Source organism: Mastigoproctus giganteus, chromosome 13, assembly GCF_048544385.1.
Source record: "Mastigoproctus giganteus isolate SK-2022 chromosome 13, ASM4854438v1, whole genome shotgun sequence".
Classification (NCBI taxonomy): Eukaryota; Metazoa; Arthropoda; class Arachnida; order Uropygi; family Thelyphonidae; genus Mastigoproctus; species Mastigoproctus giganteus.
The window spans coordinates 53,881,881-53,907,570 of NC_143587.1; the positions used below are offsets into that span (position 1 = coordinate 53,881,881).

The window sequence follows — 25,690 nt, forward strand, 5'->3', positions numbered from 1 at the left end:
TGGGAAAATGCGTATTCTAATATACCTATATATAAATGTTAAATACCAGGTTTTTTAGAGTAGTTATTATATGTACAATAAGAAACAAATTCAAAACTTACAAATAAAAAGTTTGGAAAGTTTTGTTCAAATTCCAAAGCTGTACTTACTCTAGAATAGTTTGTTCAGTTTATATACTTGCAGTTAACTGCACAACCCTCATGAGCGTTGCGGGGTCAACAGTTAAAATACGCCAAATGATGAGAGGAACGATGCAGTGGTATGAACTGTTAACCTCAGAACGTCGCAAACAAAGGCGTGAACTGATGACCCAATCCACTCTACATCTATCGCTTCATGTCCATTATTTCATTTCTTTGATCCAATATTTCGCCATGACTTCCCCCACGTCCATATGCATCCGTCATTGGTAAACAAAAACTGGATTTTTAGGCAGCACTTCAAGTTTCTGCAGCTCCAACAAGATATCGCCTCAAATGGATAGGCCTATGTCTGTATCTTTCTCTCAGACACTGGGGGCTAACAGAATGCAATACATCTGCGTAGATATAATCTCCAGCGTGCATTGCTGATTTATGCGGTTATCTCTCGTCCAGTCTGCATAGTTGTCACGGTACTGATTGTAGTTGTTAGCTTTACTTTGTGCGCTTCATTCTCGACGTGCTCGCGATCCTGGTCAAACGATTTTCGCTACTCGATCATTAAATATCGTGATGAGAAAGCCCTACCATTCTGTGCTCAAAGCCTCTCTGAATTTCAGACCGTTTTACACCTTCCCGAAGGAGAAACTTAATAATAATGATCTCGTAAGATGATAGCTGGTTCATGAGTCTACGTCATACCGATAGTGTACACGAAATTTAAGTGAACTGATTTAGCCATATGATTAAAAAATCCAGATTAACTTTGCACTCTTTCTTTTAAATACGTACAAAAAATACAACAGACTCTTAAATACTTACAGCTCATGAGTTTTATCCTGCAGGACTGGCGATCAAAGGGATAATTTTTGAGATTCATCGGACATGATAATGTTAGACGTAGTCTGTAAAGAGAGAAACGAACCGTAAATATTATGCTACTTTTCGCATAACTTAAGTTTAAATTGAAATTAAGTTAAAATAAACAAATTTTAAATGTTTTAATATTTGAATATATATATATTTTTATTTATTTAAAACGAGCACACATGCAGTTAAGAGTATAAAAAGGGCACATGCGAAGTGTGGCAATAAAATTCTCGGAATGGTGCCATTGCACCTTTTTATTGAAAGAACACGAGGTGAAGGAGCTCAAAATTGGTTTTATTTTTTATTCAAAGTTAGCACCACCTGATTGAATGCACACTTATTACAACGTTCCAAAAATTTCTGAAAAGAGTCAGCGAAGGTGTACAGAGAGATGATGTTCAGTTCGGCGGTTACGCTTTTATTTATTCTCAAAATCCTGAAATCCCTTTCCTTTGAAGGCAGTTTTCGTCTTAAGCAAGAGCAACAAGTCCTCTGAGTTTTAGATCATTTAATGCAGTGAGCCGAATTGAACAAATTGCAGATTTCTGCAAGTAAGACCTGTTTATGGTTTTCAAGAAACAATTTAATTACGGCAGACCTCCAAGAGTTCTTTTAGGTGGTGGAGTTCAGATTCCTTATGTGGCTAGAACTAAGTATTTGGTTTAATCATAGATGACATACTTTCCTTTTTGCCACGTTTCACACCTGAATGTAAAAGTAAGGCACTTTACTGCGTTCATTGCTAGGATTTCTCGTAAGGAGTGGGGATTGAATAAGAGGGTGTAGTCATTGTATTATAAGACTATTTTTCTCCAGATGCGGCTGTTGCTTGGTTTACTGTAGTAACTGAAACTAGGATTCGATCGAAACTTTTATCACTTCAGCGCTCTATGTTATTAACTCTACTGTCAGTAGTACTAGAACAGCGTCTACAAATGCCCTACAGGTAATTTCTGGAACCATGCCATCGAATTTATTTATTATCTACAGAGGTTTTTTGTACAAATTGAAAAAGAGTAACGTTTTTTGACATCACACTCGATTTGGAGAATAATATTAAAGAAGAAAAAGAACGAATATGGAGTAAATTAATGGAATTCTGGCAGATCAGATGAGAAAGTGGTGATGTTGGAGCTGTCACGAGGAAATATGTTCCCCAAGTGAATTATGCACTGTCGAAATCAGTGGCATCTTGGTTTGCGCCTTCTATATATACTTCCTTTTTTGTTAACAGCACATGGTTCACTTAGGGCCAAATTATATGAAAGAGGATATTTCACCACATGTACAGATCCGTTCTGTATATGTGGTGAACAGAAAGCTTGAATGCATGTAATTTTCTTATGTCGGTAGTATGAAGACCAAAGGCAGACTTTGATGGGACATATTCCTGGCTTATCGTGTGATACAGTAAAATAAATAAATTTTCTGTTTACACTCCGGGACGACCAAACGGTCAGAGGAGTTCACAAGATACACAGAATACAAGAAACAGCACCGTATTCAGCAGTCATGGGCTTGAACCCCGGTCACTCAAGGCACGTGTACTTATGCACCCGCGCGCCTGACCACTAGGCTATGGCTGCAAATCGACCGCTTTAATTCATTTCAGGCGTTTTCAGCTGCTGTTTTTGCAAGAAACAATTTAATTTAAATAACTGTTCTTAGAGCCTTTCTTTGAGGGGCAAACCTGGTGACTGGATTGTCTTCACGGAGTTTCTTGTTGGACCCGATTCCTTGTGTCGGTAATGTGATTTTGGAGAACATTGCGTTCAACTATTGGATTCTAACTCTGGCTGGCTGCTAAAATGTTGGACCTGATTCATGATGTTGGGTCTGGTACTCTGGTTAGTTGTCTTTTGTGCTGCGATCAGGAACACTTCTGGATTCTGGGGTGCTGGACCTGATTCATTGTGTCCGGTATGGTGCTCTAATGGTTCTATTTTCCATGGCGGACTGTTGGACAATTGCTGGACAGTAATTTTATTGGATTTTGAGGTTCTAGTGCTTGTAGAACTGCAAATAAAGAGATATTCAGTTGAACTGTGATTTTTGAAGATTGTAGTAGTGCCATCCAGAGTATTGATTATTAGTGTTTTTTTTTTTTTTTTTTTTCCTGCTGCCTCTCTGGTATGGGCAACCGGGGAGCGGGATTGCTGGCCTCTACTGGTATTGTACTACCTCCGGTGGGTGCAGGATTTCATGCGCGAATTGCGATACAGTAAAACCAAATCCTGGTAAATCAACATACTCTTCTAGGCCCGCTTTGTAGAGACACATTCACAAGTTTTCAAGGTGGAGTTGGGTTATGCTACCCTGATTAAAGAACACACTTACACATACACAGGAGTGTTTAATGATATGTTCACACAATCTCAAGATATATTTGTAAATATATCTTGAGATTGTGTGTAATTAATAAATGAATAAAAAAAAATGGTGGTAGATCGAGAGAATAGGATGTATATTTGATATGTGTAATGCCATTTTTTTAGGCGCCTCCGTAGCCATGTGGGAAGGAGCAGCAGTGCGTGGCACACGCTTCTTGATTAGACCGGGGTTCGAGCCCGTCACCACCAAATACGGAAAGGTCAGGGGAATGACCACCGCATATTCCCTGAACAATATGGCCTTAGTTGCTAATGCTCCAAATAACAAACAAACAATGCCATTTTTCGTCAAAAATGTCTTCACATGAAGTGCGGAATGGACGGGGGTATTATTCTGCAACAAGAACTAGCTGCCTTTCTTTCTGAACTGCGCCTCACCCGGGAAATTCGCTTCAATAGTTTTTGTAGCACCTGGCCGCAGAAGCCTTGATTCTCTCCCCTTCAGGTGCCGATTCCTTGTGAATCACACCCTGTTTGTCGAAAAAACATGATCAGCATCGTCTTGATCCTGAACTTCTGTAAACGAAACCTTTTGGGCTTTTGTGATTATTATGAAGTCTGCTGCATGCTCTGACGCTTCGTCTCTGAGTTGTACTGAAACACCCAACATCTATTTCAAGTGCCAATACAGTCGAGGAAATTAGGATTGTCTTGACAAGTCTGAATGAAGTTTTGCATGATGATACTCTTCGTTGCTTCTGTTCATCCACGAGGCTATGCGGCACAAATCTTCCTTTTCCCCAAATCTTCATGCACAATTTGACGAATCATCTCTTTGTTCATATTCAACTCATCAGCCATTATTCTGAGGGCCAAACGACTATCTCTTGCCATAATTTCCCAAACTTTTGCAACTCTGTCCTCGTTTCGAGAGGTTGACGGATGCCCACACCTTGGGTCATCACGAACATCCTCACGTCCCTGTTCGAACCGCTTATACCATTCAAACACACTGGTACGAATTAATGTTTTGTTACCATAAACAGTTTTTAACATTTAATATGTTTCTCTTGCAGATTTTTCCAGTTTACAGCAAAATTTGATATTTGTTTTATTGCTAAATCGTGACACGGAATGTTAACACTCTACTGAATCTGGTTGTTACTTGCAACTTGTCAGCCTATTGGACAAAATCTGCATTGCCATCTTTTGCAGGAAGTTTGAACTACAACATTACACTTCCATTTATTTTCACACTCATGGAACATGGCCGCAACAGCACCAGTCCGGGAACTTTATTGCCACACTTCGTAATCTCATCGAAATTTTAACTGGAAAAACTGGTTAATGTTTATAAAATGCTTTGCGTAATATTTGTACATAATAATTCTAACTAGAAATTTTACAATACAGTTCTAGAATAAACTTACCTGAGAGCGAAATAAACTTCGCCAGTGGGCATTATCTGAAGATAAATATTATCTTTGGTGCTTACTACCAATTCGCTTTCCTTTTCATTAATAAAAAATAGTGTTGGTGTCCAGATACTATCTTGAAGGCTTTTGAGGCCGACAACTTTCTCTCCCCAGCTCTCGTTGAAGGCTAAACGTTCGTCTTTCCACCAGTGGCGCAATGTTGAGTGAATTTCAAATGTCTTATGAAAAAGAAAAGAAAAAAATAAATCATTATTATCTGTTAACTGGGATCTATCTTTAGAAATCCCAGTTAACAGCCCTTGACTAAAAAAACTACTTACAAAATTTACATAATAATAAACAGGTGCATTATTTTTTTACTATATTAATGGCTGCCAATCATGACTTATATCCTTATGTCTGTTGAAGTATGTGTTCACGGGTCCATATGCATGTTGTACGGACTAAATTACTTGGAATAACTCACGGGGGTAATCTCTACTCCCTACTCCTGAAGCCAGCTAACTAGAGTCTCGATTGAAGAAAATTTTTAAAAATTCCTCCGGACTTCTCCAAACGAGTGACACGTGGCAAGACCACTATGCTGTCACGGGGGGGGGGGGGGGTACAACGCAGATGTAACATAACAGCCTCACCGTCCTCCCACGTTAGATGGAAAAAGACCTGAGTTCGAATCCCGCAATAACGCAAGGAATTTATATGAGCTTTTGTCACAACTTCACTAAGGTGGTCTCAGGCGTAGGTTGAAGGTGTTTTGTTAAGAAAACTCATGTTTTTCGTCCAGAAAACAGCAAACAGACTTAACTTGTAGGTGGTAGATGACTTTCATCAACCGGTGAAATACCACCACTTTGCTTATTGGAGGCTTGAAGTGGTGAAACCCATGTTTAGTCTCTAGAGCAAAGTTTCCGGCACCCCCCCTCCCCCCATACTTCTCCTTCAACCCATGCACGGTACTAAGTACTATAGGTTTTGATACCTTTCGTGTTTGGGGTTTTCATAAAAAAAAAAAAAGAACACATGCAATTACAGACACAACATATTGATGCACCATAGGCTTAGCTGCTTTCACGGTTAACGCAAGATTAAATTAAGGTCAACAATTTCTAACATAAAGCTAAAGTAAACAATTTCTAACATTAAGCTAAATTAAACAATTTCTAACATTAAGCTAAATTTTTACCATTTATAACATGGTTCTCTCTTCTCCCATCTGAATGGAAGTTGATAGATGATTGTTCTTTTCTTGTTTCGGAGTTGTTATCTGAAACTGCCGACATTCTCGAAGATTTCCTGCCTGTATATTTTGTTTATATATAGTTTCTCTAAGTCGATTATCAAAAACGAAACAATATTTTCTGGGAAAAATCTCCCAGACTGTACAACTTAGTGATTTTGCACTTGAGGTTTATTTCTTCGCTATATGTTCTCCGTTGCACAACCTGAGGTCGAGTTATCCAAATTTCCAGTTTAGTATTAGTATTAGTAGTGGAAAATTAAGCTAAAAAGGAAGCTTATACAGCAACAGGAAAAAAAAAAAAAAAAACACCTCCCGCATCGCTGCCCAACACGTATAATAATTTGTTTAGCTCCTAAAATTTTAATTATAAAAAAAATGTTTTTCTTAAATTTTTTTAATTCCTCCAGAATTGAAGCCTTTCCTGGTAAAATACTCTTTCTTTCCTCTCTCTCTCACTGATCTCGTTGTCCTTTGAACCCGTTCCATCAGATCGACATCTTTCATAAAATCAGGCCTCCAGACATTTATGCAGTACTCAAGATGTGGCTTAACCAATGCCTTGTAAAACTAGATAACCATATCCTTATCCATGCTGACAAAATTCCTGTATACGGCCTGCTAGGACAGTTCATGGTCAAAACCCCCATGAACTGTCCTAGCAGCCCGTTTGCGATGCTCAGAAAAATTCATGTCTGATTGCACAATTACTCCCAGTTGTTTTTCATTCTGCACTTCTTAAGTGTAGTATACAGTTAGTATGTTATTCTGCTCATATGCAGTACCTTGTATTTGTCAATTTTAATCTTCATTTGCCACTTTTAAGCCCATCTGCCTAATTTTTCAAGATCTTATTGCAGTGGCATACGGTAATTACAGTCGTCAACCACCCTGCCAACCTTTTTATCATCTGAAAACAGATATTAAGCTTGATACGCCTTCATCTATATCATTAAAAAATATTGAAAACAATAATGGACCCAGTACTAAACCATGGGGGACTCCAACTAATAACATTAATCCAAGAAGAGCAGTGCTCATTGATAACCATTCCCTGCCTTCTCCCACTCAATAATTCCTTTATCCATAACAGAAACTTGCCATAATTGCTACACTGCTCCAATTTGTGCAACAGTCTTTTATGTGAAACAATATGAAAAGCTTTTCTGCAATCTCAATGTATGATATCAAAATTATTATTTTGGCATCCAGTAACTCCTCTGTTACTGCATCATAGTATCCAATCAAATTGGTCAGACAAGATCGTCCCTTAAAAAATCCATGCTGTGATTGCGATATAACTACATTCTTGTCTCGATGGCCCTTCATTACTTCTTTAATCAGTGAGTCCATTATTTTCCGTGGAATAGAAGTCAAGCTTCCTCATTTCATCCTTTGAGTTTCCCCTCTTGTGAGTTGCATATACATTCACATATCTCCAGTTCATAGGAACCAGAGCCCGCCACTGAATCGAAAAATGCCCTCACAATTATGACTAAAGGTTTGTTTACCTCTTGCTGACTATATTCTGTTTTTATTACTATACCTCCTTCATTTGAAAGGAATCACCAGTATTCTCATAGCACTCAGTTCTTTTTCCCCATTCAACGGTTGTACTGTTTCCATCAGGCTATTCAACCTGTGGTACCGAAGTATGTTTTGCTATCTCCATATCCACTTGTTGATTCTTTTTTATTCACCTTCCTTCTTTATTTTTTATATTTTAGCCCGTCATTTGTTTACTGTTGTTTCTTTTCCTTGTTTTTGTCCTCCGTATTATTAATGTGTTTTTCTGTCGTTCTGTTATTACAAATGATTTAACTTCTACTGATTTTTGTCGATGTATGATTTTACTGTTCCGCTCCATTAACTCTAAATCTCTTCATCTGTCGCCCCAGAGGTGGTTTTTTTTGTATTGGAGGCAGAAAAAAAAAAAAAAACAGCTCATCTAATTTTCTTAGAAGAACTCTCATGATAGATTCCGCAATGTCATGTTATTATACTTCAGCTCGTCGAAATACTGTATGTGGAATTATAATAATAATTATTATTATTAAAATCAGTTTATTTCCCAAGAAACCTTGGGTCACCCCGGGACGGCTCTGTTCCAGAAGGGTGTGAATATTTACAGACTAAGGTGCGAGGAACACGTGTACAATAAACAAGAGTACATGCGTGCTCGACCCGAGTAATTTACAGGATTAAATATACAAAATATACAATAATATACAGTAATATACAAAATATATAATTGCATGAAGAAAAAAGTCTTTGTCAAATACAAATAGGCAAGTTAAAAAAAAAAAAAAAACAGTCAGTCATGTCCAGGAGCAGGTGAGTATCATAGATTCATTATCTGGTAGCAGTTCTTGAGGATTTCCTTCCAGTAGAGCTTGTCTTCACAGAACCTATCAGGGTGGATCCTAAATTTATTGAAGGTCCGAAGACAATTGGCTGGAAACATGTTCTTCGTGGAATCAATGCTTGACAGCGTAAGACGCAGAGTTTATACTTATATAATATACTTAAGACTACGTATATACGAGGTTCGGCAATAAAATTCCCGGACTGATGCTGTTGCAGTCAGGCTCAATGAGTTCGAAAATAAACGGAAGTGGTGTGTTGTCGTTCAAACCTCCTGCGACAGATGGTACACAAATTGTCCAGTAGGCTGATAGGTCGCAAGTAACAACCAGTTTCGCTAGTAGCCTTCACGTTCCGTGTCACGATTTTGCAATGGAACAACAAACGCATATCAAATTTTGTTTTAAACTGAGAAAATCCGCGAAAGAAACGTATGAGATGTTAAAAACTGTTAATGGTGATGAAACGCTAATACAAATTTGTACAATTGAATTGTATAAGCAGTTCAGAGAGAGACGTGAGAATGTTCACGATGACCCAAGAAGCGGGTGCCCGTCAATCTCAAGAAATGAGAACAGAGTTGCAAAAGTTCGGACAGTTGTGGTAAAAGATCGTCTCTTGACCCGCAGAATGATGGCTGATGAGTTGGATATGAATAAGGAGACGATTCATCAAATATTTCAGTACGACCGAGAGACGAAGCGTTAGCGCATGCCGTAGACTTCCAAATCATCACCAAGGCTGGAAAAGTTTTATTTACAGAAGACATGGGTAATGACGATGCTGATAATGTTTTTGCACAACTATGGTGTAATTCACAAGGAATTTGCACCTGAAGGAGAGAGAGAATCATGACTACGTTCTACATACAGGTGCTTTTAAGACTATTGAAGCGCATTTTCCGGGCGAGGTCGTAATTTCGAGAAAAAGGCAGCTGGTTCTTGTTGTACGACAATCCCCCCGCCCATTCCGCACTTGTACAGATCAGCTATCCCGATCTATAACCAGCGGACTTCTTCCTCTTTCCCAAGATGAAAACGGCCCTCTAAGAAAAGAGATTTCAAGATGTCGAAGACATAAAGAAAAACGTAACCGCCCGAACTGAATATCATATCTTTGAACGCCTTCGCTGACCCTTTCCAAAAACTTTTAAAACCGTGTAATAAGTGCATTCAACCGGGTGGTGGTAACTTTGAATAAAAATAAAACCATTTTTGAGCTTCTTCACTTTGTGTTCTTTTTATTGCACCAATCCGGGAACTTTATTGCCACACCTCGATGTATATTTTTTAAATCATAAAAGTTCAAAAGGTAAAAGAAATATGAAGTTACATTTTAATGATAGTTACGAGCATTTGTTACTTGTCTGTTTACTGATTCTTGTCGGTAACATACTGATTAATAATTATACTTTTCCCATTATCTTACGGTCGGTAGAGTATAGGAAGAGTAGATATAATTTGTATAGACATGGTTTTATTTTTGTTTTATGCGGAAAAATCCAGCTTCCTTGCAGCTTTTTGTTGTAATTTTTTATTGTGTTGATGAAAATGGATACTTCATAATTAATTCATGTAAAACCACTAATGCTGTTGCCGTAATGGGCATTGTAGTAGTATTCATTGTATTGTATTGTGTTTAATTAAGAATGGAGGATTAAGATGGCAAAATCTTAATCCTCCTTGTAATGTGATGCATGCTGTTCGACATACCAGTTGCATTCACCGAGAAATGGATTGACCTGTTTGGATAGCTGCATGAATTTTGCTAATAAATACAAGTTTATCATAAATTTACATCCGAGGCATTATTTCAAAGTTTTTGTTGGAAAGAGTTGAAATATTTGAATATTACTATTTGTATTGCTAATAAAATGGATAATTGTGTTTCAAGAAGCCAGGCTTTTCTTGCATCTGATAAAAAAAATACAGTAGTTATCCATAATCACTTTATACTTTTCCCATAACCAAAGAGTGGCTATCGAATTCCTCTTTGAACTTTGACAAACTCTCCGCCTCGATTACCTTGGTAAATAATTTAATTCAATGATCTACGACACGATTCCCGAGGGTAACTTCATGAGGTCCAGCCTTCTGTTACCATTTAAGATTTTATATTTGTGTCCACTAGTTCTTATCTCCCCTACCTGTGAGTATCTTATCCCGTTGATCATTTTACTGATCCTCTTCGAGGCCTTATATACCTCAATCTAGTTTCCCCTAAGATATCTAGTTGTCAAGCTTTATAGTCCGCGCCTTTAAGCCAATGGATGGACACCTTTATATGGACATCCATTAGACCTCACCAATCTGGTCATCTTTATTAGAATCATTTTAAAAGCTTTATATATAATAATCTTTAAAGGATTATTATCTGATTTTAGATTTGCATAATTGCGTTGCCCGAGTTTGTGGCACCAGAGGCAGTATCGCTATTTCTCAACGTTTGAAAAAAAAGCAAAGTAACGGCATACGTATGATGATACTGATAGTGTTGTTTTTGACTTTGGCACGTTTAGAAATGCAGTGCTAAAGCTAGTAGGGAATATCGACGTGTGCATAATGTTTATAGTCAGTATTCCAATGAAGCTGTGAATAATTTCATAAAGACATTCTAGGCCACAAGCGGCATGGTTATTAAACGGCTGTTGCTGAAGTTTTCGCTGCAGCAGTGGAGCAAAAATCCAAAGGTACTGTAAGTGTACATAGTGTTTCTCTTCACTTGAAGATTTATATATCCACGGCACGGACAGCTCACCAGAAAACACTTTTGCAAGTTTCCGTATAAGATATTCCAGATACAAGATCTTCAAGCATATAACAATGGTATTGTAACTACGATCCTTCCACACCTGTCCTTCACAGACCTGTGGAAAAGGCCTGGTTTTAAATCGATTTTCGACAGAAGGAACTATTATGGCTTTTTTTTTTACACGTCATTACAAAGTTAGTAGGTTTTGGACGATGGTTGCATGGCTTTTCCTTCCGGGAACTCAGGAAAACCTGAGTTCCCGGAAGGAAGGAGTTTCCTGAGTTCCCTGAGTTCCCAAAAAAAAAGCAGACAAGCTGACAAACCGACCATATACTGACACATTGGCCTTAGTTGTCTTGACATAAAAACCGAACAAGAAAACTGAATTAAGTTCTACTTATTTCTACTCTCTACCCTGTATTCGTTAATATGTTTGTACATAACTTTATATAAATACTTTATGTATATGCCTCTGTATTTGATCATTAGAGATTATCTTGCATGCTGTTTGTATTAGAGATTCTCTTACATGCTGTTTGTTCATAAATAAATAAATACTAACTGTCCAACCTATGCACTTACCATCTCTTTAGAGTCGATGTCACCCATGTATCCCACTTCTACCTGTAGAGTCAGGGGGACCGGTATACCTAGAAAGCAAAATTATAATTAGAAAGAGAGAGAGAGAGAGAGAGAGAGAAGAGAGAGAGAGAGAGAGAGAGAGAGAGAGAGAGAGTAGACAAAGCTAACGCTGAATGCGATTATTACACTGTGAGGATCATATACAATTTAATATTACATGATATTGATAATTTTGGATATTAAAATAACAATATTTTTTAAGTTTTGAGATTTTCTTCTGTCCAGTCAGTTGTAATCGCAACTATGAAGAGGGCTTAATGGGCTTCCGTACACCCGGATACAATCTCTTTTGCGAAACTGCAAGAATGCGGATCATTAGGAAAAATTATCGGAATGATGGAAGGCTACTTGATGGTCTTCACCTTGCCTACTCACATTTTAATTTAGGGCTAGTAGGCGTAGCCTTTTGTGTGTATGTGCAGTACTGTATATATATATATATATTTTTTTTTTTAATAGAGCAAAGAGCTTTTGTGATAACTCAAGTGCATTTTAATCTATCTTCACGCATTGTCCCCTGCTGACGACATGGTTTATGGCTAAGTATGGACATGGAATTAGGGAAGACCACTAAGCTTGTTTCAACTGTTTCATACAGCTGCAGCGGTTTATTTTAGGCCAGCGAAATAGGATGTTCCTTTAAAAAATCGTTAAAAAGGATCTAACACCACGTGTGCCAGTGTGGACGGCTACACCATTCTTTGAAGAGAAAGGAATAACTGATGGATCACAAGCGCTCACTCTGTTCCTTCGAATGCTCTAGTAATATTGATGCATTTCATTCCTGGCCCTCGTAATGTAACATACATGAATAAAATAAACATATAATGTAACACGTGACATGGTTATTTTATAACAAATTGGTCATGTTGGAGCGGTATGGCATTAAGGGCAAGTTGCTGCAATGGATAAAGGGATGTTTAAATGGGAGGCCGCAGAGAATGGTAATAAATGTACACTGCTTTACGTGGACTGATGTTATTAGTGGAGTCCCCCAGGGTTCGGTGCTGGGTCCATTGTTGTTTTGTGTATTTATTAATGATATCGATGAAGGTATATCAGGCTTAATGTCCAAGTTTGCAGATGATACAAAGGTTGGCAGGGTTGTTAAGTAAAGACTATGCTACTGCAGCAGGATCTAGAAAAGTTAGGTAGATGGGCTGAGAAGTTTAACGTTGACAAATGCAAAGTACTGCATATGGGTAGCAGTAACCCAAGAAAAAAAAACGTACCAACTGTGTGGTACTACACTTAGGAAGGTGGAGAATGAAAAAGACCTGGGGATAATAGTGCAGTCAGATATGAAGTTCTCTGAGCATTGCAGACGGGCGGCCAGAGCAGGGCATGGAGTTTTGTCAATGATATATAGGAATTTTGCTAGCAGAGACACGGAAGTGATTATACCTTTGTATAAGGCAATGCTCAGGTCACACCTTGAGTACTGCGTACAGGTCTGGAGGCCTCATTTCAGGAAGGATGTAGAGTTGCTAGAACGAGTACAGAGAAGGGCAACAAGATTGGTGAGAGGAACAAAGGGATTCTCTTACCAGGAGAGGTTTAAATTCTGTAAGTTGCAGCATCTGGAGACTAGGCACCTGCGAAGTGATCTGATTGAGGTGTATAAGGCCTTGAATGGTTTGAGCAGGCTCAATGCTGATGGGATACTTTCACTTTCTGAGATTAAGAACCTGAGGGGGGCATAGATTCAAGTTGAGGAAAAACAGTTGTAGAATAGATGTGTGGAAGTTTGCCTTTAGCCAGCCGGTAGTTAATTGCTGGAACTGATTTCCATCTGTTGTTGTGGAAGCTGATAGCTTAAAAAAATTTAAGGCTGACCTAGACAAAAACATTTGAAGTGACCGGATGGGTGAAATGGGAAGGTTTTTTTTTTTTTTTTTTTGGCTGATGCTCTATAAGCTTGCTTTTTTGCATCATATGCCTCAATTAATGCTAATGCTAATGCGCGATGTGCCGTGATTACCAAGTGAGTTTATGAAAAGGACCACCTTGAATTCGAGGATTTGTACGAGATGTGGAAATAAAGTTCACAGGCTGGTGCAATAAAAAGAACATAGTGAAGGAGCTCTAAAATTGGTTTTATTTTTATTCAAAGTAATCACTACCTCATTGAATGCACTTATTATACCGTTCCAAAAGTTTCTGAAAAGAGTCTGCGAAGGCATCCAAAGAGATGATGTTCAGTTCGGCGGTTGCGTTTTTCTTTATGTGAACACCTTGAAATCTCTTTCTTTTGAAGACAGTTTTCCCATTGGGAAAGTTTACGGAGTCCGCTGGTGCTAGATCGGGAGAGTTGGGTGGATGGTTCATTTGTACAATGCCATGTTTCGTCAAAAATGTCTTCACAACAAGTGCAAAATGGGCATTGTCTGCAATACGAACCAGTTGTATTTCTCTCGAAATTACGGGCTCACCAGGGAAATGCGATTCATTAGTTTTTGCAGCACCTGTACAGAGAACGCAGCATTGACTATCTCCTCTTCAGGTAAAAATTCCTTGTGAATCACATCCTATTTATCGAAAAACACGATCAGCATCGTCTTGATCCTAGACTTCCGTAAACCAAACCGCTTTGAGCCATGGGGACGATTTGAAGTCCACTGCATGCTCTGACGCTTCGTCTCTGGGTCGTACTGAAATGCAAAACACCCGTCTCCAATTACAATACAGTCGAGGAAATTAGGACTTCTTGGCACGTCTGAATGAAGTCTTCGCACGATGATATTCTTCGTTGCTTCTGCTCATCTGCGAGGTTGTGCGGCACAAATGTTGAACAGACCTTCCTTTCCCCTAAATATTCTTGCAAAATTTGATGAATCGTCTCCTTAGCAAAATTTGATGAATCGAACTTAGCAGCCATCATTTTGAGGGTCAATCGACGACTTGTTGCCGCAATTTCCGAGCTTTTGCAACTCTGTGCTCATTTCCAGAGGTTGTCCAGTTCTTGGATTATTCCGAACATTTTCACTTCAGTGTCTGAACCGCTTATACCATTCGTATTCACTAGTACGACTTGATTTTTCTTTACCATAAACAGTTTTTAACATTTCAATACTCTGTTGCAGATTTTCTCAGTTTAAAACAAAATTTGATATCGTTTGTTGCTCCATTGCAAAATCATGGCACGGAGCGTTAACGCTACTAACGAAATTGTTTGTTACTTGCAACCTGTCTGCCTACTAGACAATCTGTGTACCACCATCTAGTGGAGAAAGTTTAAACTACAAAATATCATTTCCCGTTTATTTTCAAATTCAACAAACATGACTGCAAGAGTACCAGTTCAGTAACTTCGTTGCCATACTTCGCAAATGGAAAATGACAATGTTATGTGAAGTCGGTCGACTTTTTTTTTTCTTCTTATTTTTATATCGAGGATGAACTGGTAGTTGGGTTGCTACCTTGAATGATTGCTCTTGGATAGTTGAATGGTTTTAGGTATATTTCAATAATAAAACTGTTTATCATTGAGAAATAGTCCTGTATTCTATAAACGAAGGCAGTGCTATATGTTAATGCAGGCATATTTACTGTTGACGAATTAATAAAATCAGTAAATGTTCTTTTTGTCTTTTACTTTGCCACCCGAATTGTAAACTGCAACTGTTTTACAATTGTAGCACTTCCCTTTCATTCGTAGAATTGAGCACTCAGTTATCAAGAATAAGGGGAGGTGCTCTGCATGGCACGTTGTATTAACGGTGTACACATCTCTCATTCAACTGGGTGTGTCACTTACGCTGTTACTGTTGGCCTCATTCTTCCTTGAAGTTATTGATGTAATTTTTCCGTTCTGCCAAAACCGTTCGCTCATTTTTGATGAGTTGAGCTGTACTGAAAAAAAAAAAAAAAAAAAAAAAATGCAGCATAATTTCATTTACTTATTTATTTTTGGTTGTAGTTATATTTGTTGCTGAAGTTAAGTAAAATGAGAAGGATGTGAGTATGAGTTGAATTTGTAATGCCCAGCGAGTAATGGAGTGTGACAGAAACAAAAAATATCTTATTTTCGTTTCTATTACGTTGATTCCAAGCAGAAATCAGTTTAGCCGGGATCCAGGACAGTCTTAAGATCATGACCTGACTGTGAAGTTGGGAGGAGAACAAAGTATCATGGTCTGGACGTGTTTTTTGTGGTATGGATTAGGTCCACTAAACAGTTCTGTGTGCCTAACATTGTCGCGATTTTATGGAAACGGTCCTTACACCCTCCAACACGACAACGATCTATGTTACAAAGTAAAGATTCGAACGCATAGCTTGAATCAAATAATATGGGAACATTGCTGTGGTCAGCACACAGCATCAATCTCATTCCAGTCGAACATCTTTGGGATGAACTAGATTGTAGACTTAAGGCAAGGCCAAAACGATCGTCTTCGTTAGTGGACTCACGAAGGCTTTAAAGAAGGGGCGAAGCACAATATCACCAGCTTTCTACCAAAAATAAGTAGGAAGTCTTCCATGACGCACTGAAGTAGTTATACTTTGAATTTAAATAATATGAACATTTTTTGTTCAAAGTGTCCCATGACTTTTGGTAGGGTAGTTTACCTATACACATGTATAAATAATTACAGTAATAATAATGATCTTGATTGCTCTTTACTTGTCTTGTTCTTAACTACACTGCTCGACAAAATTAACAGAACAAAATGTTTTTCATGAATATTTTATTGTAAACATGTCGCCGAAGATACTGTTCACAATAAAATCGAGGGGTTTAGTGTCAAACAACGTTAACTACAAAATTGCATTTTATCTTTGAGATGACTTTAGTTTTACTTTAAGCAAATAATAATGCATATCATGTCATAGAACTGCATCTCTCTAGTACTTTAAAGTTAGCTTGGGCTGTAAGTTCATTTCCAGTAAACTAAGAAAATGCCAAATGACTTTTTCTTGGTTAATTACAAAAATGTTCACTACAAAATGATTTTGTAGTTAACGTTATTTGACACTAAACCCTCAAAATAGGAGTCCCATTTTAGCCTACAAACCGATTCTAAACGTTATTTCACCCGAAGACAACGAGGAATGCAGTACCATCCCTCCAACATCAGAGAAAGGGACAGTTACAGTGCAGGCGGTGTTCTTGTGTGGGGCGGAATAATGATCAACGGCCGCAACCCTTTTATGTTTTTGATAGGGGTACCGTAACAGATCATCGAACCGTATGTGTTATTTTTTTAAGGATGCGGTTCGCCCAGATTTTCTTTTCATGCATGACTACGCCACTGCACATAGAGCTCAAGGGGTGGAGGAATATCTTGAAACTGAAGATATCCAATGACTGCCGTGGTCAGCACGATCACCAGACTTAAATCCGATTGAACATGTGTGAGAGCTCTTGGGCGTCGCATTGCATGCCGATAGTCAACTCTGTGCTCTTGGAAGAATGACATTTGTTGCCGCAGAACCTTATAGACGTTCTATGTCGAGCATGGTTTACAGCTGTCAGACTTCTATTTCACCGTTGGTGGGATCATACGCCGTGTTGATGTCATGTGACCATATTTTCGAGCGCTTTGTACCGATTTCTGTAATATGACCTTTTGGCAATTCTTATTCAACCCCTATAAATGTCCTGTCCGAAGTTTCCTGTTGTCTTCTCATCCTTTCATCGTTATTCTATCGTACCAGACCACCATACCAAATATTGTCCCTTTTCAACGCAAGGTTCATGAGTTCCACCACGTTTTATACGTGTTCTGTTAATTTTGTCGAGCAGTGTATTTTCACTGGACTGGGGAATCAGAATAATATTTGAGCATTACTGATGAATTAAGACGTCTATTGGCCTTTCAAAGTATTTATTTGTTTTGTTTATTTTTTGCTTTTCAGTGCCTCTTATGTATGAGGTAGTTTATCAGAGATAAACAGCTTGGACAGTTTTATTTTACTTTGCAAAGTTAGAAATTCGAGGACAGTCACCTAGCGAGAAGCCCCATAAACCATCCTGTATACTAACAAAAGGAAATAAAGATGTCTTTGAACCTGTTTAACCTTTATCGACACTATGTCTTTTTACAGAACTGCCCACATACGAGTTTTAATATCAGAGAAAGGCGAGTGAAGTAGAAAAATCGATCTTAAAGTTACGCAAGATAATCATTGACAGACTGTCCTTATCATAAAAAAAAAAAAAAAAAAGAAATAGAACATAAGTCTCGTAAGGAAAGCCATTTGTATCTTTAAAAGGCTTCGTTTCTATCGTGACGGATATGCTGTCTCAACATTCGTGGCGCTTCTAGACTGGTTGTCTAAGCAGTCTTTCAAGTAAATGAGAATGTTCCGAGGAAGCAAGAGCGTTGTTCACGAAGAAAGATAAAATACTGTCAGACTTGCCTTTTGCATGCGTGTTGAAATTGAGGAATCAGCATTTGCTGATTAAAATAAATAAAGCAACAACTTAAATTCATGCAATGGTTGAGTTTACAGAGTATTAATAAAATAAATAAATACATTTTCTGTTTATACTCCGGTACCATCACACGGTCAGAGGAGTTCACAAGATACTGAGAATACGAGAAACAGTATCGTATTTAGCAGTCACGAGCTTGAACCCCAGTCACTCAAAGCACGTGTACTTATGCACTTTGTTGATTGACCACCCGGCAACATCGCCAATCAATTAATAACAGGGCTACTGAAAAGCTTACGCGTTAATCGAATAAACACCCAGTAAAGCCTATAGCGTGCGAAAATGTTTTATGGATGAGAGTGACTCCTTGCGCACTACTTCAACCTATATTTTTGAATATATTTTCTTTCTTTATAAAAATTAATGAACTGGTACAAGCGGACCAAACACGAGTTTTCCATTAAGCACACACGTTATCGTAACCTTGTTTTTACTGGCAAAAATAAATTCATTAACTTCGGTTATGGGAGGGGGGGGGCATTAATTTGGGTATATAATGCCCGCGAAGTTTTAGGTCAGTCTAAGTAGGATAACAAAAATAAAGACCCCCACCTTTGCCTATTGACTCAATCCATATAATAGACTGAGTAGTGAGTCAGTAGGCCGATCGACATACAAGCTTCCCCGTACTGCCATCTGGTTAAAACGGAAAACGGTTGTTCCCTCTATTAAAAAAAAAAAAAAAAAAACTTGAATTCACCAGTAAACATGAAAATGGTGCTAAAATGTCACTTTAACTAGTCGCTACTTGACTACGTAGAACTACAAGGAGAGGCCACTCTCGCTGACAAGATGATGCTTCGAAATTCAAGTCGAGGAAGGAAAACCAAGGGGTGAAAAGAGAACCTCATTGTTTGCCTTCTTTCACAAAATCGCAGCAGAAATGAGGTGCCCACAATTTGTCTTTATATAGACTAACTGTAGACCCACAGCATTCCAAAATAGGTTTTACATGCGCTGCAAAACTTGGTGCCACCAACTTATGATTCACCTGCTTCGGTTCTTTGTAATATCCACAAACATAGCAGAACGAGTCTGAAGATAAATTAAGATTCGTTTGTTAGTCATACAAACTGAAAAAAAAATTGATACGAATACTGCAGGCTCTTATACAGGGTGCTCCAATTAGAAGGCATCAGGGTCCATCTTGCTTATTTTTAGTTTTAGGCTATTTGTCGATTTGACATTTTTGTCATTTTTTGGATAAATTTAAATTTTATGTTAAAATTGGACTATTACCGTTTTGATTTTACGAATTCTTAAATTTAAATGTTCCCTAAATTTAAAGTCGTGGGATATCCCGCGACTTAATGTCCAACTCCCTCTCCCCTACGTTCATTTATTTTAGGGCCTTATGTCCCTCTGTCTGGTTGCCAAGCTTTGCAGTCTGCATCTCCTTAAGTGTGTAGAGACGGTGCACTACATCACGCTCACATGAAGTTAGGGTTGGAGGATGTGTTCCTAATGAAAAGCTGTCTCAGTGCAATTGTGAATGCGAATTTCTGTTGCACTATTCAGTCGATGGTATGATAGCCGATCTGAGGCGGAGAGCGTATGGTTCCCCCGTGTATTATTCCTGGTTTTTCAACCCACACAACATGCAAATTAGTCATTAAACACACGCGTAGACAAAAGGCGAAAAAGAAAAAAAAAAAAAAAAGAAGATTATACGGATATAAACGATAAGCTACGTGCCGTTAAAATAACAATTTGAATTTGAATTTATAAATTTTGTCAATGTGAGACAAGACCATTGAGATTTACACCATTTTTTCCAATGAACTGTCTCGGGCGATAACTTTGTTCATACCAACAAATGAGTAATTTCATTTAGTTTCATCTGGAGGGAACCAGGAACCAGATGTTGCCCCGTTAGCATTGCAGAAAGAGAGGTATATTTGACGTTGGGTAGTGAGACAACACCATCAATATTTACACTATTTTTTCCACTGAACTGTTTCTGTTTCGGGTGATAATTTTTCCTCATGTCATCGGGTTTTTCATTCAGAAAGAATTCTCATGCTTCTAAAGTATAGAGATGATTGTTATGTTCGCGTTTTGCAAGAGCAAGTAGTTCTTTTAATGGACGATAAGGCTTTTAACGGCTGATAAGGCACAGAGCTTTCCTGTTAAATCAATACCTACATAACTAGAGTATAGTCTGTATGTAATGTCCATGTGCTTTCCTAGATACCTGTTTACACTGCACAGAAAATTTCTTGTTTGATCCTCAGACCTCATTCTAGTAAAGAATGTCCGTGATGCTTATGCAAGAATGGGAACTCACACCTCCAACGCCAATTAACAGTCTTGGTCTCAGCACAAGTGGGTACTACTTCTGTATTGCTATCCACGGAGATCTCGCGCTCAGTTAAGGTATTTGGTCATGGATTATCGATGCGCCCTTTTTTGTATGCTCTTGAACTCATTTGCATAACTGTAATTTCGGATCGAAATTTGTCCATTCTTTGTCGCCCTTAGAGATTCCAAGTGTGAATGGAAAATTAGTGGTATTAGTATTTAGTATTTTGATGTCTAAATGACAGAAGGATTTGAACTTTTTTCTGCATCTGTCAAAAAAAGGAAAAAGAAATATTCATATCTTCCTCGTCGCCAAAATTTGGTTATCCAATTCCTCTTTGAACTTTAAATAAAAAAATGAATAACTCTTTATTGTGAAGTAGAGTTACAGGACAATATCCCATCATGGCGACGAGCGCCAGGGGTTCACATATAGCAGTTAGAGAAAAGCAAAATAAAGTACTGCATACAAATACAATAGGCTACAAAATACAGCGTACAAATGCAAAAAGGCTACAAAATACAGATTACAAATACAATAGGCTACAAAATACAGCGTACAAATGCAAAAAGGCTACAAAATACAGATTACAAATGCAAAAAAGAAATACCAATACAGCATAAAAACAGAGCTGAACACAAATACAGAAAAAACAGAATACAACTTGGCAATGATTCAGCAGGGCTCCAGATTTGAATATGGGGATGGGAGCATCATGATCCTCTTTTAGTAGTTCAGGGTTCAAGGGCTTTGATAAAGTTGTGTCTTTCCTGCTTGTTACTTATTAGCCTGTCAAAGTCGGCGTCCACAAAGTTCAGGGCGGTGAGCATCTGCTTGGGGAGAAACCTCTTAGAGAGTGCAAACCTGTTGTGGTGAGCCACAAGTGCAGATGTCGATCTTAGTCTTGGCTGTGGGATCTGCAGTCTGCGCGGGTAGCACAGTGGTATCGTCACCGTCCTCCTCACATCGGGTGGAAAAGGCCCGGGTTTGAATCCCGTCGATGACGCGAGGAACTGTAATGGGCTTTTCTCACTCCGTGGCTGAGTTAGTCGGTCTCTGGCGTTGATAGCAAGGTTCCTCCCCCCGGAAACTCAGGTTTTTCGTCCAGAAAAACAGGCAAATCGACTATAGAACACACGCAATTTACGGACATTAATACACAATGCACGACAGATGAATTTAATTATTCGGGTAGCCTAAAAATAATATTTTGGTTTTTTGTGAATCTTCCATTGCAACTAGTTACATTTTCGTGATTGCTGGCACCCACCAGTATTGCACTATTTCTGGTGGGTGCAGGATAAACGTGCATGATGACCGAAGAACCTGTCTGTGCATCATGGACATGGAGCTTGCACATTTCTGGCTCGGCTCCACGTGCCAGGGATGGGCACCAGGAAGCTGATTCATTGTGACACCTAGTGGCAACGTAGCCTGTTGACAACACAAACACCACACCACGCTACACAAACTACATATTAAACTGTTAGCCTATTTGTAGAAATTCTACGTGAATACAGATTTTATTGGTGGAGATATGCATTAGCCTGGGTGAAACCTAAGTCAAGTATATATACAATACAAAAAATGTGAATCTTCCGCTGCAACCGGTTACATTGGATTCATTCTCTTCTTTCTCACATTCACATATGAGAGGCCCTCGTAGGTAGCACAGATGGTAGAATTGCCGTTCTCGCCACACCGGGTGGAAATGACCTGAGTTCAAGTCCTGTCGATGAGGGGAGGAATTTTTATGGGCCTTTTTCACAACGTGGCTGAGTTCGCCGGTCTCAGCGAGGGTAGAATGGTTTTTTCTCCCGGAAACTCGGGTTTTTCGTCCAGCAAATAGAAAATCAACCACAGAACACACGGAATTTACAGACGGTATACACGGAGCAACATGGCCTTAGTCAGTGATGCTCCTACAACTCTAGTACAACAATATTTTCACATATGAGAATTCCTTCCTGTTCTTAGCTCTCTTTACTAGTGTCTTCTCGTGGTCAGATTACGCCTGTCTTATTCCAGTAGGTGCAAATGTTTTCGTGTAGCCGGTCCGCTGTACTGAAGGCTCGTCTATACTATATTAAAATGATGTTTATGGTTACTTATACGAAAGTCTTTTAGTGTTCCGTACTTTTGATAACTTAGGGTAGTTTATCTGAAGAATACGTAGAGAGAAATAAGATTTATGACCGGCATTAATGCGCGATACTATGAAAGGAATATGCCCAAGAAAAAGCGAGGAAATCTTATGTAATAGGATTCCATTAAATTGCAAACAAGGATGATAATATGGTGTAATCTGGTACTGAATGGAAGAAAGTGTAAAATGATAGTAGAGAGATTCACGGTCATGTCGATTGCGGAAACATGAACATATAAATAAATTTGATTGGAATAAGCTCATGATAGCGAAAGAGATTAATTGTGATGGCCACCAAATCACTTAAAAAACAAGATGTAATAATTTGCTTGTAGAGGATAATAATCGCTTTGTTATTTTTATGTGACATTTATTACTCATAAAGATCGATGGCGAACGTTTGGGAAATTGAAGAAACTTGGAAACCAAAGTGATGACAGGGTTAATCAAATCGTAAAATGATTCCTATGTCTTTAATATTTATAGTATTCATGGAGGCATTAGGAAATGGTCTAACTGTACGATTAGGAAAAATCAGCATGATTTGCATTTCGAAGTATTAAGAAATGTATTGAGAGAGAATTCTCTTTTTTCTCTCTCGATTCTTGCGCTATAACAGGATGAATCGGCAACTTTGTGAAGCGTCAGGTCATCCGATCCATTCTTTATTTCATCTACGAGCAGAGACCACTCGATTGGCAGACTGGAACACGGCCAAAAGTGGGTATGAAGGAACAATCTTTTAGAATTCCTTGTGATACAGTAGAAAGAACTGAAATCTCATCGTCAACAAAACCAACTATAGCTCATTAAAGAGGGAATATACCAGAGGCAGAATGTTTGATGGGGAGAATATCAGGAGGAACAGAATGAAATGAACCAATTTTATTAAGATTGATAGTATTAATATTAAAGAAAGATTCTGCCATGTTTTCTGCTCATGTTCAAACTGCTGAATACCTTAACACAGGCAACAGTTACTGCATTTTAATAGTTTATTTTATCAAACGAAAATGAGTAAGAGAATAGAATTTTTTTCCTCTAAAAGAGAGCGAGATATGTATCAGAATATTTCAATTGAGTAAGCAGTGCGTGCCTATCTATAGTGTATAATGTATAGTGTTTATTGTCTAGTGGCACTGGGGTTTCCTCTACAAACCGCGAGGTATACTCTTTGACGCAATACAAACTACACTGCCCTACCATTAATATCCGCACACCTGCCTTTAGACAAAAAAAAATAGCTTCTATTGCGTCATTTGTTGTTTTCAGCATGCATGTTGTGCTGAAAAATTTTGCTTTTATGACGGCCTTCAATCTTCGCGGCGTACTCTCAACCAGCTTTTTATAAATATCAGGTGATATGTTTCTCCACTCGGCCTTATTCTTTGGCAATTTCGACGTGCATGTACCCGACGATCAAATGCATCCCAAAGATGCTCAATAGGGTTCAGATCAACACTCTGGGCTGGCCAATCCAACTTTTCTACGCCCATGTCCTCAAACCACTCTGTTACAACCCGAGCAGTATAGCATGGCGCTTTGTTTTGCTCATACAGTACAGGCCTTCCCCGAAGTATTGCCATAATGTTGGAAGTGCATAATTGTCCAGGCTGTCCTGGTATCGCACACCATTCATGGTTTTGTCTATAACGACTAATGCCAAACCATGAAAAGCAGCCCCATATCATGACAAAACTTCATTGTTGGGAGGATACGATCAGGAAGGAACTGTTCCCTGGCATTCGCCACACCCAGGAACGGCCATCAGACTGGTAGAGTGCGAACCTCGACTCGTCTGTCCATAGGACTGTTTTCCACTGCTCTACAGTTCAGGATTCGCGCTCCTTACACCATGTTAATCGGCGTCTAGCATTTTTTGAGGTGATCAATTCTGTTGAACTCTTGAGGTAATTCTGTTGAACCTGTCATCTTGCATGCCCACTTTTGCAATTGTCTTTTCGAAGCCCAATATGCATATTTATAACAGGTTGTGTGACGTGTTGCATGCATAGGACCTGTTTCCCCATCCATGGAGTGGTGTCCGGATATTAATGGTAGGGCAGCGTATGTAAACGGCCTCCGTATCCGAGTGGTCAGTAGCGGGAGTGCAGTAGCACGCATTCTTTGAGTAGATCGGGGTTCAAGCCCCTGACTGCTAAATACGTCGATCTTCCAACACACACTGGACCTGCGTGGTAGATTATGGTCCATTTCCCTCAGCATGAATTGTTCGAGGAGGCTTCCTGCAGTGGATTCATGACTACTGCTTACCTTACCTTTTAAATGCCAGAAATGGTAAGTTTTTAATGTAAGTGTCCATTGTGTGGCGTTGGGCTAAGTTGGTCTATTGTTCCTCTGGCATTTAGCCGCCAGGCTTCTTGGTGGGATCCCGCTTTTCTATCCACCGCCTCGGTGAGGCAACCGGATAGAGTAGGGGAGTGTTTTCTGGCGGGGGCAAACCCTGGGCTGCGCCTGAGATTGCCAGGATGGACCCTAGTTAAAAAAAAAAAACGCTAGAAGAGGAAGACGATTAAAGGGGCAGGGAACAGAGCAAGAAGATTAAGGTGGACGATAGGAAGGCAATCCAAAAAGAAATAGGGAGTTAAAGGGACAGAGTGATACCTCTGTGGAAGGAGCCTATTCTTCACAGGGAGTACTGTCAAGAGAAGTGAAGGGTTTGTGGTGGTAGGATCCACAGGGCGAAAGGTGGGGGAAGGGAGGGGGTGTTTGGGAAGTAAGTGCCTATCTCTGATGGCTCTTTTTTTAGAGGCGCTACAGAGGCCCGTTTCACATTCATCTGTGTTGATAGGTTATCGAAATACTACTTTCTTCCTACGCTCTCTAGAGTGTATTGCAGGTTGCCCTTGAAAAGATTGGGTATCGGCAGCTGAATTCCTCTACTATCCTTTTTCATTTATTCTTCATTAGGAGAGTTTTTCATTTTATTAAATTTACTCTCTGCAATTTTATTTCACAGCTTTTGCCAGTCCAGGAGACGTATCCTCTCACTGGCGTTCCGGAGTTGTC

At 38.9% G+C, this 25,690-nt stretch overlaps 1 protein-coding gene across 1 annotated transcript in view; it reads right to left on the reverse strand.

Moving 5' to 3' along the window:
• LOC150076062 (glycine receptor subunit alphaZ1-like) overlaps positions 1-25,690 on the reverse strand; it is a 90,404-nt gene that overhangs the window by 10,225 nt on the left and 54,489 nt on the right. Inside the window, exons 3-5 of the mRNA XM_090387246.1 lie at positions 11,711-11,778; positions 4,771-4,994; positions 963-1,045 (exon numbers count right to left, since the gene is read on the reverse strand). Of these exons, the coding sequence (XP_090243372.1) occupies positions 963-1,045; positions 4,771-4,994; positions 11,711-11,778 (375 nt within the window). The remainder of the gene's footprint in view (positions 1-962; positions 1,046-4,770; positions 4,995-11,710; positions 11,779-25,690) is intronic.